Source organism: Lemur catta, chromosome 1 (genome assembly GCF_020740605.2).
Source record: "Lemur catta isolate mLemCat1 chromosome 1, mLemCat1.pri, whole genome shotgun sequence".
NCBI classification, from domain to species: domain Eukaryota; kingdom Metazoa; phylum Chordata; class Mammalia; order Primates; family Lemuridae; genus Lemur; species Lemur catta.
The window spans coordinates 111,840,763-111,858,628 of NC_059128.1; the positions used below are offsets into that span (position 1 = coordinate 111,840,763).

General features: G+C 54.8%; 1 protein-coding gene across 5 annotated transcripts in view; it reads left to right on the forward strand.

Annotated features, from left to right (window-relative positions):
* Positions 1 to 3,433: 3,433 nt before the first annotated feature.
* The window catches only part of EVI5L (ecotropic viral integration site 5 like), a 28,170-nt gene continuing 13,737 nt past the window's right edge, over positions 3,434 to 17,866 (forward strand). For 3 of the 5 annotated variants that reach the window (XM_045547630.1, XM_045547607.1, XM_045547640.1), the window contains exons 1-6: positions 3,499 to 3,597; positions 15,252 to 15,351; positions 15,473 to 15,656; positions 16,686 to 16,875; positions 17,208 to 17,432; positions 17,530 to 17,604. In XM_045547630.1, coding sequence (XP_045403586.1) covers positions 15,520 to 15,656; positions 16,686 to 16,875; positions 17,208 to 17,432; positions 17,530 to 17,604 — 627 coding nt within the window. In that variant the 5' untranslated portion in view covers positions 3,499 to 3,597; positions 15,252 to 15,351; positions 15,473 to 15,519. Of the gene's footprint in view, positions 3,598 to 15,251; positions 15,352 to 15,472; positions 15,657 to 16,685; positions 16,876 to 17,207; positions 17,433 to 17,529; positions 17,605 to 17,866 lie in introns of all 5 variants that reach the window. The other 2 variants (XM_045547617.1, XM_045547622.1) reach the window with 2 other exon arrangements.

The window sequence follows — 17,866 nt, forward strand, 5'->3', positions numbered from 1 at the left end:
GAGAGGTGGGAGCAAGGCATTATTGTTTATGGTTACAGGATTTTATTGTAGGACGACAGAAAAGTTTTTGAAATTGATCATGTTAATGACTGCAAAATTGTGGATATAATTAGTTCCACTTAATTCTACACTTAAAAATAGTTAAGTGGCAAATTTGATGTTATATATATTTTACCAAAATTTAAAATCTTAAAAAAAAATAAATAAAACAGCAAGCACAAAAGCCACAATACTTCTTAAGGTTGAGGTTCCAAACCACTAGGGCATGACTTCTGAAGCATTCTGTCGGTCAGAACAAGACACAAATCAGGTCACATTCGAGTGGTGGCAAAACAGCCTTTACCTCTTGAAAGGAAGAGCTACAATTATTGTGACCATTTTGGCAATCGGCGTGACAAAGTATCGGTTCCAAGTCCACATTGATCAGCATTCATAACAAAAGAATTTTTTTTATTTCAGCTCATCATGGGGGTACATAAGTTCAAATTATATACAATGTCCACGTCCTGCCCATCCCCCTGAGTCAGAGCCTCAAGCGTGTCCATTCACCAGACAGTTCGCCTGGCACTCACCATGTAGTCATACCTCCATCCCCTCCCCCCACCCAACAAAAGAATTTTGAGTCCAAAGCTTCATCTAGAAAAGAAAAATTTTTCATTGTGGTAAAATTTGTTATTGGCTCAACCCTGGCAGAAGAAAGTCTTTCAATAAACTCAAATATGCAGAATTTGTCTCCAAAGAAATGACACTCACCCCCAAAAAAAATCACGATGTTAAAATTGACAGTTTGTAAAAATTGTACAAAACAGCCTGCGGAATGCATGAAATGGTTGTTGTAAAAGTCGCATGAAAAAAATGTTCCTGATAAAAATGACTTCTATCAAATAAAGATTCAAAACTGAAAAATTCTGGAAACCGTTTCACTGCCCCAAATAGAAAAATGATCCAGAAATTGAATTGGTTAAATGCAGTTAATGATGAAAAAGTCTTTTCCAACAGGAATCTGTTGGATTTTTTTTCTCACTGTGCTTATAAAAATGGAATCAAAGTGTCCCCAGAATAAAACCATCCTCTGTGTGAAAATGGTAGTGTGAGAAGGAGAAGGTCGAAAGTCCTGTGCATCTTTCTTGTGTTTGATTTTATCGTCAGACACCATTTACCGACTACGTCCCAGACAAGGCCCCAGAAACTAACTGATCATGACCTCTTTCTGGGGTGGGGGGGTGGAGGGTCCTGGACTCCACCTAGGCCCGAACCTTCCAAGACCACTCTGTCTCCTACATCACAGCTACTATTCTAGGACCAGAGGCCCTGGGTTTTTCTGTTCCTCAGAAGCTGTGGCACATACCAAACTATTATTCCCTGAGGAGATCACTCCTGAGAAGATCTGGTATCCGCAGTGAACCCCAAGACTTTGGCCCTTGTGATGGCTCCTTAGTCCCCCACACTGAGGGACCATGGGCAGCCAGTTCAGGGATTGTTGCTTGCTGGTCGTTTGACCCCTACCATGTCCTGGTCTCACATCTGTCCTTCTAATGTAATTAATACTCCACATCCCATCACTTCCCAAGTATAGCTGGGTCCCCAGCCCCCTCCCAGCCCCATTCAGGAATTAGAGGACAAGGTCAGTGAGATTCAGCTGGCTTTAAAGGCAGGAAGGTAAAGATCTATTCTGAAAACAAAACAAAACAAAACAAAAATTGGAAGGGGAGGGGTATGGGAGTGGCATTATATTTATTATCTGAGTTTTCAGAAATGTTTTGGAGCTTTTGTTAACAGTTCCAAAATAGTTTTTCCCTTTATTTATTTATTTTTGAGCGACAGGAGTGGGGGTCTCACTATATTGCCCAGACTGACCTCAAATTCCTGGGCGCACGCAAGCCATCCTCCAGACTCAGCCTCTTGAGTAGCTGGTACTACAGTGCCACTCTGCTCAAATTCCAGAATAAATGTGCAATGTACATAGGAAGAGGGAGGGAGAGAAGGAAGGCATACAGAGGTGGGGAAAGGGAGGGCAGGGAACATAGCATGCCTGTATGTCAGTCCCCAAGACCAGAGAACCGCCTACTCCAGATCCAGAGAAAGGTTGAAATCTCAGACTTTAGAAAGTCCTGAAACGCCCTACCCGGGGTCCAGCTCTCCAGTCTCCATTCTGAACTTATGACGTCATTCTTTGTTCTGTGACAGAGTTGTTCCCCGGCCTATCCCCCTTCAGGGCCCATCGCTGCATCTGGGGGTGGTAACATGTCCCTTTTGCTCGGTTTTGCCCACTGTCAGTGACTGTCCCTGCTTGTCCCTCCCCAGCTTAAGTTACCTCCACACCTCCCTTTCCCTGTTCACCAAGAGTCATGGGCCCACGAATTCATTTATTCATTCATCAAACATTTATAAGCAGTTCTCATGTGCAGGGCCCCGATGCTGGGGACCTGGGAGAGACTAGACTAGGCCCTGCATCCCCACCCGCTTCTGGGTTGGCGGGGGAGGTATCAATCTGGGAGGGTGGGACATGGGAGGGCCGTGGAAACAGTGGTCACAGTGCGATGAGCTTTGGTGGAGGAACATGCTGCCCTGTGAGCTTCAGAGAAGACACTTAACCTGGACAAAAAAAAAAAACTGGACTAGACTAGGGCAGGAGAACGGCCTGATCCTTCTATGCGATTCCCCCCAACCCCGACCGCCCGGTTCCCTGCGCAGAGCCGGCTCAGACAGGATGCAATCCTATCACCTGCGCCTTACCCTTAAGAATTTCTGGCAACGCCCCTTCTCAGGCCCAACCCACGAGCCCCGCCCTTACCTGGCCCCGCCCCATCGTCGGCCTAGGCCACGCCCCTTCCCTTAGCCCCGCCCTCCATTTCATTCACCTAGGCCTCAAGCCCAACCTCCCAGGACGCTAACCTCACACCAATCTCACATGGCCATTGGTCAGAGAGTGTCACTCTCCCACCCTCCTTCAGTGTCATTGGCTCCCTAGGTGTCAATCTTCTTTATAGTGTCCCATGAGTTGCCTGGGCCGAGGTTTGAGGGGCAGATAATAATGGATGTCTCAGGACGTCTCGTTATTGGGCAGAAAGCCTGGTCTTGGGCGGGGCTTAGTGTCAAACGCTTGGCCGCCTCTGCCTGGGGTTGCTCTGCGGAGGGGCCGCAGCCTTTCCTCAGAGACACACCCCTCCTTCGTCACTATTGGCCCCACCAGGCGTTGCTCGATAGTAGTCTTCATTTCGATAGGCAAAACCACCTGTCCTTCACCACTTCCCTCATTTCAATTCGCTTCTCTCCTCAGAGGCGGCAACCTTCTGACCGTAGCCAGGGCCCGCCTCACGGAATGGCCACGGATTGGCCAGATATCCCGTCACTCCTGGATTGTGGGCGGAGCCAGGGTGCCTGGGGGTGGTGAATTGGTCGACCAGGCCTCGGGGGCGGGGCAGCGGCTCCTGTCAGCGGGTGAAATGGCAGCGGTTGAGCCGGCGGCGGCCGCGGTCCCGGGGGGCGGCTGAGGGGGCCGGGCCGGGGCTGCGAGGCAAGCGGCGCGGCGGGGATCCGGCTGCACAGCCCGGGACGGCGAGGCTCGGCACGGCGATGGCGGCGCGCTCGGCTCAGGTAGGACGGCGCGGGCCGGGCCTCCCGGGAGCCTGCCCAGGCCGGCTGCTCCGCGTTGCGGCCCGCGGGGGCCGGGCAGGACCGCGACTCGGGCCGCCTCTCGCCCCGGAACACGCGCTGGGAGCCTCGGACCCCCAGTATCGGACCCTCGGACCCTGGGCCCCCCCATCCTCGTCCCCGGTCCCTCCGGACCCCTTCCCGGGAGCCCCTGCAGGATGCCCCTCCCCCACTCCGTCCCCTCCGGGTGCGACCCTGCAGGCCCAGGACCCCCGCCCACCCTTTCCACTGACATTCAGGACACTTCCCCAGGAGCACCTTCAGGGCTCCCCATCCCCCACTCTGCAGATGTGCCCCCCCCGACAATCGTTCCCCCAAGCCCAAAACCTCCACCCACCCTCTGCCCTGATCCCTCAGGACCCCTCCCATCTGCACATTTGCCACCCCTTCCCCGCACCCCCTCTTTTCACATCCTATCTTCCTCCCAGACATGCCCCCTCCTATCCCCAGGAGACTAGCGTCAGGACCCTACCCCTCCCTCTGACCCCACAGGACCCCTCCCTGGCCTCTGTCAATCAGATTTCTTACCCGCACCTACAGCCCCCTGCTCAGCTTGCTGGCCCAGCTCCCACCCAACCCGCTCCATGCCCAAGGGCACCCTTAAAAATCACTCCTCGGGGTCCACCCATCACACTTCCATAGCTCCACACACTGACCCTGAACCTGACCAGTCTGAATCCTGGCTTCCTGGAAAATCCACCCATGCTCAGGAGCTCCCAGTGAATATTCCGAACCACCCCACTCCCCACCATAAGCACCCATCTTTCTGGGAGCCCCAAACACACACACACACACACACACACACAGACACACACACACACACACACAGTGGGTCACTTGGATCCCCCAGTATCACACAGAGAAACTTAGGAGCTCCAACACAGACCAGGCATTTGGGATCTGTCTCTCCCTGCCCAAGACTGCTCAGCACTTCTACACTCCCTGGATCCCACCTTCCCAGACCCTCCCAGAGCCCCTGACACCTCCCCCAGCTCAGGCAGAGACTCAGGAGGCCGTGAGATGACTGTCATGCCCCAGGCAGCCGGCCTGCCCCTCCACACCAGCCTCCCTGAGACAGCACCCACTCTGGGGCCCTGGAGAGTGGCAGGGCCCAAGAATCTCCCAACACCTGCCCCTGTGGGCACCTGCCCCATTCCTCTTCCTTCTAATCTACCGCTCCCCTCTGTGCCCTTTTCAAAAGGAAGGACACTCACTCTCTCTCCTACATCAGTGTCCCGAAAGGAACCACTGCCCGCCCCCCTGATTTATGCCACCACCACCCCCAGCAGGGAGGGAGGGGGTTCAGACTGCTCCTGGCTTCCGTCCTGAAGTCTGCCCAGACTGGTAGGACCAGCATCCCGACCCCGTCGCGCCTGCTGGCCTCAGATGGCAGAGCCAGCGCTGCTGTCCAGGCTGCTCCTCCAGGCTGGCCCCTGGCAGCCTGCATGAGTTCTTTCACCCACGACCAGTGTGTTTGGCCAAAACAAAACGGCTTCCTTCTATCCTGGCATTTGAGACCTGGTGGGGCTGGGTTGGGGCCTGCCAGAAGCAGGCAGCTCTTTGTTAAGGAACATTTTCAGAAGGCAAAAATGTGCTGAAGAGGCTCGGGTGGAACATGAGTGAATCGTCTGCTTCATTTTTTTCCTCGGCCGGGTGTGATTGAGATTTCATGTCCCTGCATCTTCCCAGGTTGTGCTGGCTGTTCCCACCCGCCCCGCCACCCCGCAGCTCTGGCCCCCTAGGGTACAACCTGTGACTTCCCCTGGGTTTGTGTGGTCAACTGCTGGTGGTTTGGAAGAAATCGCAGGTGGCTTGGCCCTGGCACAAGGAATGAAGTGAGACAGAGAGGGGATCTCAGAACTGGCACGACACTGTGGCAGGCACCACAGGGTGTAAGGAGGAGGGCACAGCCTGGGCACTGTGTGCTTGGGGCCCTTCTCACAACAGAAGCTTGCCTGGAGAGCCCTAGATCAAAAGCCCAGGCTTCCTTGTGGATACTCATTAGCGGATTGTTGACAGCCTTGGGAAAAAGCTCAGCGTGGCTCAGTGCCTCATCGTTCCCATCTGGAAAATGGGGAAATGAATTCTTAGAACAGTACCTTGTACTACAGGGGAGCCAGTGAGGTTAGGGTGTGGCCTTGAATGTTCTCTTGTGGAAGGGGACAGCGGTATCTAGGAGGGCAGTTCTGTGGGTGCCTATGAATCACTGGCCACTCTAGCCCCTGCTTGTAGTTAGTGGACACCTCCCTGGATAATGGCTGTCTCTCTGGGGCTCAGCTGTATTGCAAGAAGCCAGCTTGGATTGGGGCTGGGAGGATGGGGATGGGAAATGGTCTGCTGTAGGATCTGTGGCCTCCCAGGAGGGCTGAGGGGAGCAAGGTGGGGGTGGGGGCACTACAGGCTGGCCACACTGGTGCCCCACTTAGACCTCTGATGCTGGGTAGGGCGAGGTTCGTTCTGTCCACTTGCCAAAGGAAGGAGTGGATGAAAAGACTCCTGAAGGTCACATGGCACATGGGAAACAAACTCCACGCATCCTCCCCAGGATGGGACTTTGTGCAGATACAGAGGGGTGGGAAGGCTCCCCAGGAATGACTGTGAACTCTGCAGGAAAACACGAGAAGGCTTTGGAAAGGGCTTATGAGCAGTATCAATGCAGTTTTACCCTAGACTGGGGCCAAGATGTATCTCTTTGTGTGTGTGCTCTGAGAGGTGCAGGGAGACAGGGAAGAATATGTTTGCAGTTTCCTCTTGCAGAATATAGATGCCTCCAGTTACGGAAATTGAGTCAGACGCTGGGGTATGAAGGAGTGTGAGATGTGGTCCCTGCCCTGCATCTAAAGCCCCTCTGCCTGGCATGAGATGGCCCGTGCCATGTGTTCGGCACTGTGCCAAACACCATTTACATATTATCTCATTTAACCCTCCAAACAATGTGGAGGGACCAAGATCCCAGCTCATGTCCTTGCCATTGCATCCTGCTGCCTGCTGCCTGCTGCAGGGAACATGAGACAGAATTATGTACAGTGTACTGCAGGAGCCCAGAAAAAGACCCGGTGCATCCCTGGGGCGTGGGGAAGGCGCGGTGGCAGCAGGGATGACGTATGGACTGGGTCACAGGCAGACGTGGCAGGGAGGGATGTTCCAGGCAGCAGAAGCGCTTGGACAGAGGCCCAGGAGGCAGGAGCAAGCATGGTGTGTTTGGGGAGGCATGCCCCTGTGCCTCATTTGATGGGCTCCATCCTCTAGGCTTTGTGCCCCAAATACGATCCACACACAGTGCCTTTGTGGGGCGCTCCTCAGCAAAAGGCATCTGTAGTTAGGAGAACTTGGAACGGTAGCACACGGCACCCTCTCCAGGGAAGACTGTAGCATACACACTCTAAAAGCCAAACACAGGCCGTGAAGGAGGGAGGTTAGTTAGGAGACCTAACTCAACTCACCAGGGTTAGGGAGGAGATGCATGTCTTCCAGGGAGATTTCCAAGGCCCTGTTGGCATGACTCACCTGCCCTTTTGTTTCGTCTCTCATCATGCCATGATGTGTATGTGAGATCGTTTCATTGAGATCTGTCTCCCCTCCCAGCCTGGGAGTCCCAACGAGGGCAGGGTGCGAGTCTGTCTGTTTACAGTTGAGTCCCAGTCTGATGAGGCACATAGCAGATGCTCAGTTTTAGGAGCTGATGGTCCTCCCTGCCCCCCTGCTTCTCAGAGAGGGCCTGAAACTCTTCTACAGAAAGAGTTTGGGTCCATCTGCCCTGGAAAGCCCCCAAAAGCAGGGCTGCCCCCCCCCCCAAACCCTTCCCTCTAGTCCAGTGGCCTCCACAGTGGCACAAGGAGTAAATTTATTTTGGGGGCTTAGAAGGGATTCCATAGGTCTTAGTGGGCCACCCCTCAGGTTTTAGCCTGAAGGCATGTGTTGCTGTAGCTGCTATTATCAGCAATAAAGATGATTCTACTTTTACTGTGTCTAATCTTTAAACAGAGCCACTGTATAAGGGGCAGGCCTGCAGCGGAGGGGAAGTTTATTTATTCATTCCACAAATACTGGATGCCTGGTAGACTCTGGGGACATAGTCATGGGCCCCTGCCCTCATGGAACTTTCCATCCAGCAGAGACCAAATATCATGGGGCAGGCCCTGTCCTAAGTACATGACAGGTTTAAGCACATTTATTCCTCCCAGCAAAACCTGGGAGGTGGATACTGACATGAGCCCTGTTCTCAGATGCAGAAACTGAGGCAAAAAATATTGTACCCAAGATCACAAAGATAAAAATGGGTAGAGGAGGGATTCGAACCCACGGTGCTGGCTCTGAAGTTCTCACCTGCAGCCAAGAAATCTGGGATAACTATCCTCACTCCAAGGCCAGGAATGTGGAATCTTCCAGAGCAGTGTGGAGGAGCAGCTAGACTGGAGACCTCTGAATTCCACCTGCTGTCCTTGTTCTCTGAGGCACAACTTGCCCATTGGTTGCCCACCCCTTGCCAAGGAAAAGGACCCAAGTTGCTAGAGGCCACTTTCCCAGAGGTTGGTGTCAGCCAGGACAGCGATGGCTGGCGATAATCTGTCAGGCCAGGTAAATTGGGGTCATATGGCATCTTTTTTTTTTTCTTGAGACAGAGTCTCACTCTGTTGCCCAGGCTAGAATACCGTGGCATCAGCCTGGCTCACAGCAACCTCAAACTCCTGGGCTCAAGTGATCCTCCTGCCTCAGCCTCCCGAGTAGCTGGGACTACAGGCATGCACCACTATGCCCAGCTAACTTTATATATATATATATGTATGTATGTATGTATGTATATATATATATATATATATATGTATGTATGTATATATATATATATATTTTTTTTTAGTTGTCCATATAATTTCTTTCTATTTTTAGTAGAGACAGGGTCTCGCTCTTGCTCAGGCTGGTGTCGAACTCCTGGCCTCAAACGATCCTCTCACTTGGGCCTCCCGGAGTGCTAGGATGACAGGTGTGAGCCACCACACCCGGCCCATATGGCATCTTTTGAGGCTTCAGATTCAGAAATGAGTTCTGTGTCCCCAGTAATTATAATATTAGAGGTAGGGGATCAGAAATGAGGGGTGGAGGTGGGGCAAAGTTGAAAGGAAAGCCAGGGTCTTTATTGATGCCTCTGAAAATGCCATGCCCTGAAAGGTGGCTCATACACACTCGCTCACCCTCCCTGTTGAAAAATAATGTCTATTAGCCAGGTGTGGTGGTGGCACCTGTAGTCCCAGCTACTCAGGAGGCTGAGGCAGGAGTATCGCTTGAGCCCAGGAGTTGGAGGCTGCAGTGAGCTATGATTACATCACTGCACTCCAGCCTGGGTGACAGTGACATCCCATCTCTTAAAAAAAAAAAGAAAAGAAAGAATGTTTGTGACTTACCGAGTGCCCCCTGCACTTGGCATTTACGTATGAATGTCATTTCTAAAGTAAGAGTGTACAGAAAGAGTGGCAGCACAGTGGGTAGATTTAGGGCCAAGACTCTGGGGTCAGAAATCCAAGTTTAAAACCCTCTTCCCCTCCAGCCTAGACGAGGGACCCTCTGCACAATACCACACGTCTCATGTGTTATAGCTGTCGTTGACTTTTCTGTCCACACTGGTACAGAATCTCTATTTTTTAATTTTTCAAATAGATTTTTATTTTGTAGAACAGTTTTAGATTTACAGAAAAATTTGTGAAGCTAGTCCAGAGTCCTCCCCATACACCCCATATGCAGTCTCCCCTATTGTTGATGTCTGATATGGCACATTTGTTACCATTAATGGACCAGTATGATAACATTTTCAACTAAAAGTCCATACTTTATTCAGGTTTCTTCAATTTTTCCCTAATGTCCTTTTTCTGTCCCTGGATCCCATATGACATAGGACATTTAGGTGCCACATCTCCTTGGGCTCCTCTTGGCTGTGACAGCTTCCCAGACATTTCTTTGCTATTCATGCCCTTAATGGTTTTGAGAAGGACGGGTATTTTGTAGAATGTCCTCTAGTCTGGGTTTGTATAGTGTTTTTCTTGTGATTAGACTGGGGTGATGGGTTTGGGGGAGGAAGACCCCAGAGGCGAAGGGCCTTTCCCATCGTATCCTATCAAGGGCACATGGTAGCCACGTGACCACCTGGCCGAGCAGCGTGAAGATTTTTTGTCTTCATTTATTCAAGAGATGTTAGTTGAGCATGTACTGAATGCCAGATAGTGCATTAGGGGCTTGGAGGAGAGACTGAAGAAGACAGGCCTTTGCCCTTGAATCGTTCATGACCCCATAGGGTGGGCAGGCAGGCAGGTATGGAAGTCCTTGCCATAGAACAGGCATTGGCTGGGGTGCGGGAGGTAGGTGTTTGCAGGGAGAAAGAGGGAAGAAGTGAGTCAGGATGCTGGAGGGAGGGAAGCTGACAGGGAAGATTTCACAGAAAGAATGGCCACACCAGGCCTTGGAGAATGCCCTTCTAGTCAGAAGGAACAGCAAGTGCAGAGACACAGGCAGGAGGAAACCGTGTGCCCGGCGGGCTGGGACTGTAGGGCTGGGAGGGGAGAGCGTGTGCATCCTCCAGAGATGTCTGTGCTCCATCTCAACCTCTGGAGCTGCTGAAGGGTCTTGGGCCAGCAGGTGACATGGCTGGAGCCTAGTTTCTATATGGCTTTCGTGGCCCTGTGGACAGAGCTTCAGAAGGGACAGAAGCCCCAATGAGGAGGGTGAGTGCTAGGCCCAGATCGCAAGTGGGAGGTGGCATTAAGACAGCAACTTTTTCGGCCAGGGCAGAGAAGCCAGCAAGGGGTAAGACAGGGGTAGTGGGCTTGACTGAACTCTGGACAAGAGAAGGAAGGAGGGGGCACCCAGGCCTGGCTGGAGTGGGGTGGGTGGAGGGCGGCAGAGCACCATGGACCCAGGTAGACGCACCTGCAGTAGGAGAAGGTGCCTTGTTTCATCACGAGAGTGTAAAGTTTGAAGAGCATCTCAAAATGCTCTCTACAATGCAAACGCAAGGGCTGGGTGGCAGGGCTCACACCTGTAATCCCAGCACTTTGGGAGGCCCAAGTGGGAGGATCGCTTGAGGCCAGGAGTTCGACACCAGCCTGGGCAACATAGCAAGACCTCGTCCCCACAAAAAAAATACAAAAATTAGCCGGGCATGGTGGCACACCCGTGGTCCCAGCTACTCGGGAGACTGAGGCAGGAGGATTGCTTGAACCCAGGAGTTTGAGGCTGTAGTGAGCTATGATGACGCCACTGCTCTCCAGCCTGGGGAACAGAGTGAGTCTCTGCTCAAAATTATTTCATTAATGAATTAATTTTAAAAATGCAAACCCAGTCAGGTTCATGCCTCAGCCCACAGGCCTTGGGGGAGGAGTCTGGCCCCTGCAGACCCTCCAGCCCTCCTGGAGTCATCACTCTCATCACCCCATTGCTTGCACCCCTCAGTTCCTCTGCCAGCCCACCCCATCCTTTCTCTTTTTTAAATGAGGTTTAATTCACATGGCATAAAGTTCCCCCCCTTTAAGGTGGACAGTTCTGTAGTGTTTAGTCCATTCACAGCGTTGTGTAACTGTCACCACTATCTAATTTCAGAACACTTCCATCAGCCCAAAAAGAAACCCTGTGCCCATTAAGCAGTTTCTCCCTCTTGCGCCCTCCCCCCAGCACCTGGTGACCACGAATCCACTTCCTGTCTCTGTGGATTTGCCTGTTCTGCACATTTCATGCAGATGGCATCACACACCATGTGGCCTCTTGTGTCTGACTTCTCTCACCAAGCATGATGTCTTCAAGGTTCAGCCAGGTTGTAGCCTGCGTCAGAGCCTCGTTCCTGTTCCTGGCTGAGTAGTATTCCATTGTGTGGATGGCCCACATTGTGTTGATCCATTTATCTGCGGATAGACACTTGGGTCTAGGTTCTACCTTTTGGCTCTTGTGAGCAATGCTGCTGTGAACATTCACGTGCGAGTTTCTGTGTGGATGGGTGTTTTCCATTCTCTTGGACAGACAGACCCTAGGAGTGGAATTGCTGGGTCATGTGCTAACTCTGTGCTTGAGTTTTTGAGGAACTGCCTGGCTATTTTCCGTCCTACTGTCTCTCTTATTCCAGACATTTATTGCCATCTGTGATGGGGAGTTTGCGTACTTGTTTCTTGGTCTCTTCCCTCCTGATTCTGCGAGGGCAGAAGTGATTCCCGCCCTGGTGGGGGAACCTGGAAACAGGGGATGGGTGGGTGGGCTGGGGGTTGATGGAAGTGTTCAGGGGCCAGTTGGCAACCTGATACTTGGTCAGTGCTTGGGAGAAAGGAAAAGCTGGTGACATATATTTGGTCATTTAAGCCCTAAGAGTGAGATCCCCATGGGCATGAAGGGCCAAGGCCAAGGGCAGCACCTGAGGAGGAAGAGGGGCCACATGGGAGACTAGGAAGCCCTGACCAGAGAGGTGGGGTAGGACCAGGGCTCCCATCTCATCAGCCAGGTGGGAGGGGATGTCACAGTGTCCAAACAGCCCAGAGAGGGAGAGTGAAAAGGTTGAAGCCACCTAGCATCTGGACCTTTCTGTTCCTTTTGTCCCTATCCATCCCCCTTCCCACCCAGCTCCCCAGCACAGCCTCTTCCCAGCCCTCTGGCCTGGCTTAGCTTCCTAAGCTGGGGGTCCCCCTAAGGAGGCACGGCAGGAGCTGTGCCATCAGGGGCAGAGGCCAGGACCCCCCTTCAGATGGCTGAGCTGGAGTTGAGGACATGGACAGGCTGGGACCCCAAACCTTGAGGCCGATGTCCGTCCATCATGGCGGCATGCAGATGGGCCTCGCCTGCCTCACTCTGCGCCACGTCCCCTGCCTAGAACGGTGCCCGGCCCCCAGTAAGTGCCAGAGTGAGTGACTGAGCCAGTGAGAGTCATGGTGCTCTGGAGGGGAAAGCAGAGCCACCCTCGGACCCAAGACAGCAGCCAGCCTCCACCCCTAAACCCACTCGGTTCCCAGGGGTGAGGGCTGGTTGGTGCAGGAAACGCGTGTATGTGAATGAGTGTGTGGGGGTGAGTGGGTGTGAATGAATGGACGTCTGAGTGTGGATGGGCGTGAGAGAGTGTTATGGGCGTGTACATGTAAGAGAGGGTGTGAGTGTGAATGGGCATGGTGTGTTTTGTGGATGTGGGTGCAGGAGTGAATGAGTACATGTGTGTGAATGAGTACATATGTGTGTCCGAGTGTTTGTTGTTTTGTGTGCGTGTGAGTGTGAATAGGTAGAGATAGATGTATCTCTGAGTGTGCACGTGTGTAAGAGTGTGCGCATGTGTAAGAGTGTATGAATTGCATGAGCACACGTGTGTATGTGTGTGAGAGAGTTTGTATGTGAGTGTGTGGAGTGTGAATAAGTATGTAGGTGGGTGTGTGTGTGTGTGTGTGTGCACGTGTGTGTGCACCTATGTACATGCATGCTCCAGGAGGATGGTTTCCAGGGCTGGGCAGTGTTTACGGAGCCCAGGGATGAGTCAAGAGAATATTCCGGTAGGACCAGAAGGTTCCTGGTCTCGGACTGCAAATTTCAGCCCTGTGTATTTAATACATTTTACTTCCTGTATGAAATGGACATTAATATGTGATAAATAGCTGACAACCTCTGCTGGATGGACCCTCAGTGGATGGACCCTGAGTTTGGGGGAGTGTTTTTAATAAGAAACTCAGGGCTGAGGCCATTCTCTCAGGCTCCTTTTTAGGGTGATCATGGGGCCAACATGCTCTGGGGCTCGGGTCCCCTCAGCTCAGCAAGAGAGTGGTCCCAGGCTACTGCCTTGGCCACATTTCTCTGAGCACTCACTGCTCCTCGAATCCAGCCGTGGTCCTGTGGCTCAGGTCCTGGCCTCCACCACCTCCTTCCCACTCTCCCAGCTCTGATGTCGCCTCGCTAGCGCCCCACAACCCCCTGCCCAGAGAGATCCTTCGATCAGCACTTCTTGTCCACAGCCCAGGTCTCTGCCCCAGCTGGCTGCAGACTTTGCCTCTGCAGGAGGCCCCGGAGCGGCCCCACTGTCCCTCTGGGGAATGATTAACTCCTGCTGAGGCGGTACACAGTGGCTTGGTCTTTAGGGCAGGAGGTCCCTGGCCCACTGGGCGACAGGAGGGTTCCCACCACTCACCAAAACCCAGAGCCCTTGGCACCCAGCAGACTGAGGAAGCAGTTAAAGGCCAGAGGTCGAACCAGTGGCCCTGGGGAGCCACAGAGTCCTGGGAAGGGAGGGTTCTGGGCCCCTATGAGGTGAAGAAAGAATGGTGGTTACCTGCCCCCATGGCAGGGCAGCATGGGTCATGTTCAGCTGACCTGTGGGCCCTCAGGTGTTGACTGCGGGCTATTTGGCCTGCAGGAAGGTTCCCAGTGGCTGAGGATGGCCAGCATGTAGAGTGATCTGCTGCAGTCCTGCCACTGTCCCCCTGATGCCTTAGACACCAGATGCCCCCCTCCAGGGGTCCAGCAAGGCCCACTCTGTGGGCTGAGCTGACAGAGCCAGGCAGGTGGTGTTCTGCAGCACCAGGGGGACCCTTGGTCAGAGTGTACAGGGGAGGGGGCAGGTGTGGGCAGGGCAGGCAAAGCAGTGAGGCAGGCAGTGGGTTTTCTTCCTGCCCCCGTGACCGTGGTATCCCTGGGATCACCAGGAAGAAGCATGAAGGAACACTGTCTCCAGACCCTGCCTCCACTCGCATGGCTGTTTCTGCCCCCTAGACCCCCTACCAGGGTGATGCCCCCCTCCTCCAGCTGTCCCCACATGGGCCATGGCAGAACCCAGCAGCCCCGACCCCAGGATGGATAGCGATGGCTGACGTTTATGGGGCAATCACTAAGTGTCCGATGCTGCTTTGACTTCGTCATGTGCAGTAGCCACCCTCCAAGGTAGGGCCCTGTATGAGCTCAGTCTATGGAGACTCAGAGAGGCCAAGTGACTGGCCCAAGGTCACACAGCCGGTGGAGGGGCAGCCACGCCGCAGACACAGGTCCATTTGAGCCTGGGACCTTTGTTTTCCACATGGTGCTGATCTGCCCCCCACCAGGCTGGCAGAAGGCAGGAGGCCAGTGTCCTTGAAACCCTCAGAAGGATCAGGCCAGACCACACCCTGAAAGGATAGCAGAGATGTGCCTGGCATTCCCCAGCACATGGCAGGCTGAGACCAGGGTACGGATCAGAGCCCGCAGCTCTGGCTCAGCATCTGCCAGGGCACAGATTCCCAGCACTTTCTCTCGTCCCTGGCTTCCCAGCCTAAGGGAGTCACTCTTCCAGCCACTGGCAGTGCCAGACAATTAACAGTTGAGAATAATTGCTTCTGGCTGTGCCAGCAGCCCACTCTCGTTGATGAGACGGGAAGGTCAGATGTTGATGTGGGGCTCCCGGGGAGGCCACAGCAGGGGACAGGGACCCAGCTGTCTGGAGGGGCCACCGAAACAGGGGCTCCTACACCCTGAGGTCCCAGCAGGGTCCTTGAGGCCTCGAGGGATGGGGACCTCTGCCCCAGGCCCTGCTGCAGACTCAGGGGTGTCAAGCTGAGCCTTGGCCTTCATGCCCAGGGACAGCAGGATGGCTCAGGTCCTGGCTATGTCCCCCTGTCTCCATGCAGATGTCTGGCCTGACTGCACAGGCAGGGAGCCTGGTCACCAGGGTCTAGAAGAGAAGAGTGGCATGGCTGTCAACTTGGCTGGGGCATGTGGGGACAAGAGGTGCACAGAGCGGACAGAGCCTGGGCGGGAAGCTCGAGGGCAAGGAAATATCCCAAGGGTGGGCAGGCGGGACGGGGTGGACACCCACCCAACACCGACCACGTGCATCTCCGGCCCCCAGACAGAGCTGTGAACCAGCCCCAGGCGCGGCTGACGAGCCTGCCCACCATGGCGAGCCCCACTCTGAGCCCCGACTCCTCGTCCCAGGAGGCCCTGTCGGCCCCCACCTGCTCCCCCACCTCTGACTCTGAGAATCTCAGCCCGGATGAGCTGGAGCTGCTGGCCAAACTTGAAGAGCAGAACCGGTGAGTTCAGGCCCAGGGGCAGGGGGCTGGGGCGGGGATTTGGGGGTGCAGCCCAGCCACACACAAAGTGACAGCCACCACCAAGTGCTGGACAAGGGACACCTCCTTTCCTTCTCCCAATCTTAGCTGAACAGGTCGGTCCCCACCTGGTTCAGAGGACGACACTGAGGATTGGGGAGGTCAAGGGAATCTTAAGTCCGGCTATCATTTACAGGGCCAGGGTTGGAGGGAGAGGCTAAAGCCCTGCCCCTTTTTACAATGTAGCTTTTAGTATTATTATGGGATAGCTAGGCCAAGAGATCAGGAGGCATCTGCCGTTGCAAAGATAGTTTGTTAGTCCCAGTTCCCGAGAGGAGAGAGTGCACCACACCACGCAGGGCCACATGAGGCAGCGCCATAGCCAGTCGGGAACCTGAGGGCAAGAGCCTTTATTGTGCTTTCCTAGGGGCTGTCCCTAGGCCAGCTGTCTGGCACCTGGCCCTGGGGTGACTAGGGCAGGGGGACAGTGGCCCAGAAGAGTGTGAAAGCCCGAGAAGGGAGGTGGCTGAGCAGCGGGCTTGGGATTGGTTGGTTTGCGTAGGAAAGGCATCTGGGCGGTCCCTTACCCTCTCTAGGAACTAGTCAGCCTGGAAGGGGCCATCGTCCAGGGCCAGCAAGGCCCCAGATGTCAAAGTGTCAGAAACACACAGCTAATACAGCCCCTGGCTAGCTGGGTGCCCTCGGCTGGGGCTCACTCTCCCCACACCTCACCTTGAAAGTGTAGGTGTCCCGAAACCTGGCCCGCAGGGTTGGTCCAAGAATGAAATGAAGTGAATGTGCAGGGTACTGGAGCTGGTGCTGGGTGCAGGATGGGACACAAGATTGGAAGCTCCCAGGAGCCATGGGTGAGGGCGTGGCCAAGTTCACTCAGCAAGAACAACAGGGACCCAATCCCTGGTGTCCTCTGAGACACCCCCCGGGAGGAGGGGCTGGGCTCCCTGTCCTCAGGGAGTCATTGGCACCCCCTTGGCCGGCCCCTCCTGCTGCCAGGCTCCTGGAGGCCGACTCCAAGTCCATGCGCTCCATGAACGGCTCACGGCGGAACAGCGGCTCCTCGCTGGTGTCCAGTTCCTCGGCCTCCTCCAACCTGAGCCACCTGGAAGAGGACACGTGGATCCTGTGGGGCCGGATCGCCAACGAGTGGGAGGAGTGGCGGCGCAGGAAGGAGAAGCTACTCAAGGTGGCGGGGGCAGCCAGGCACATGGGGCAGGGCAGACGGCAGTGTGGTCACTTGGCAGCCCAGCCTGGGCAAAGGGGACAGGAGAGAGTGAGGGGTGGGGCTGGGTAGCCCCCGGAGCCTCAGGTGCCCATTTGCTCTCTGCCCTGCAGTATCCATGAGGAATGGGGGCCGTGGGACCTCTGTCTGCAGCGCAGTGGCTCCGATGAGCTCCGTGCTGCCAGCGAGGCGTGTGCCAGCCACACCTGGGGGGCTGGCCTGGGTGGCCGTGGGGAAGCTGGCCTGGGATGGAGTCCAGCCCCGGCTGCCCACTCCCCGACCCTCCCCCTGGCCAGGAGCTGATCCGTAAGGGCATCCCGCACCACTTCCGGGCCATCGTGTGGCAGCTTCTGTGCAGTGCCACGGACATGCCCGTCAAGAACCAGTACTCCGAACTGCTCAAGATGTCTTCGCCGTGCGAGAAGCTGATCCGCAGGGACATCGCCCGCACCTACCCTGAGCACGAGTTCTTCAAAGGCCAGGACAGCCTGGGCCAAGAGGTCCTCTTCAACGTCATGAAGGTATGGCTCAGGGGCCCCGCGGAAAGGAGCAGGTCCCCCATAAGCCTGCTGCGCCAGGCACTGGAACCTGCCCTCATGCCCCGTTGTTCCCTTCCAGGCGTACTCGCTGGTGGACCGGGAGGTGGGTTACTGTCAGGGCAGCGCCTTCATCGTGGGCCTTCTCCTCATGCAGGTGGGTGGCCAGGCCCACACCAGGAGTCCCCTATCCATTGTCCTCCTCGAGCCTCCCTCTCCATGCACTGTGACCTCCAACAGTCCCCAGGCCAAGCCCTGGTGGGTGGGCTGGCTGTGTCCTGTCCACTGTGCCATCCAGGACAGAGACAGGGGCTGGAGGGGCAGGCCATCCTTCTCAGCCACCTCCAAGGGTTGGAAGTGCCCTCAGACTGGAGACTCAGTCAACCAGTGTGGTGTCTGTAGGGCTTATGAGTTTCCTC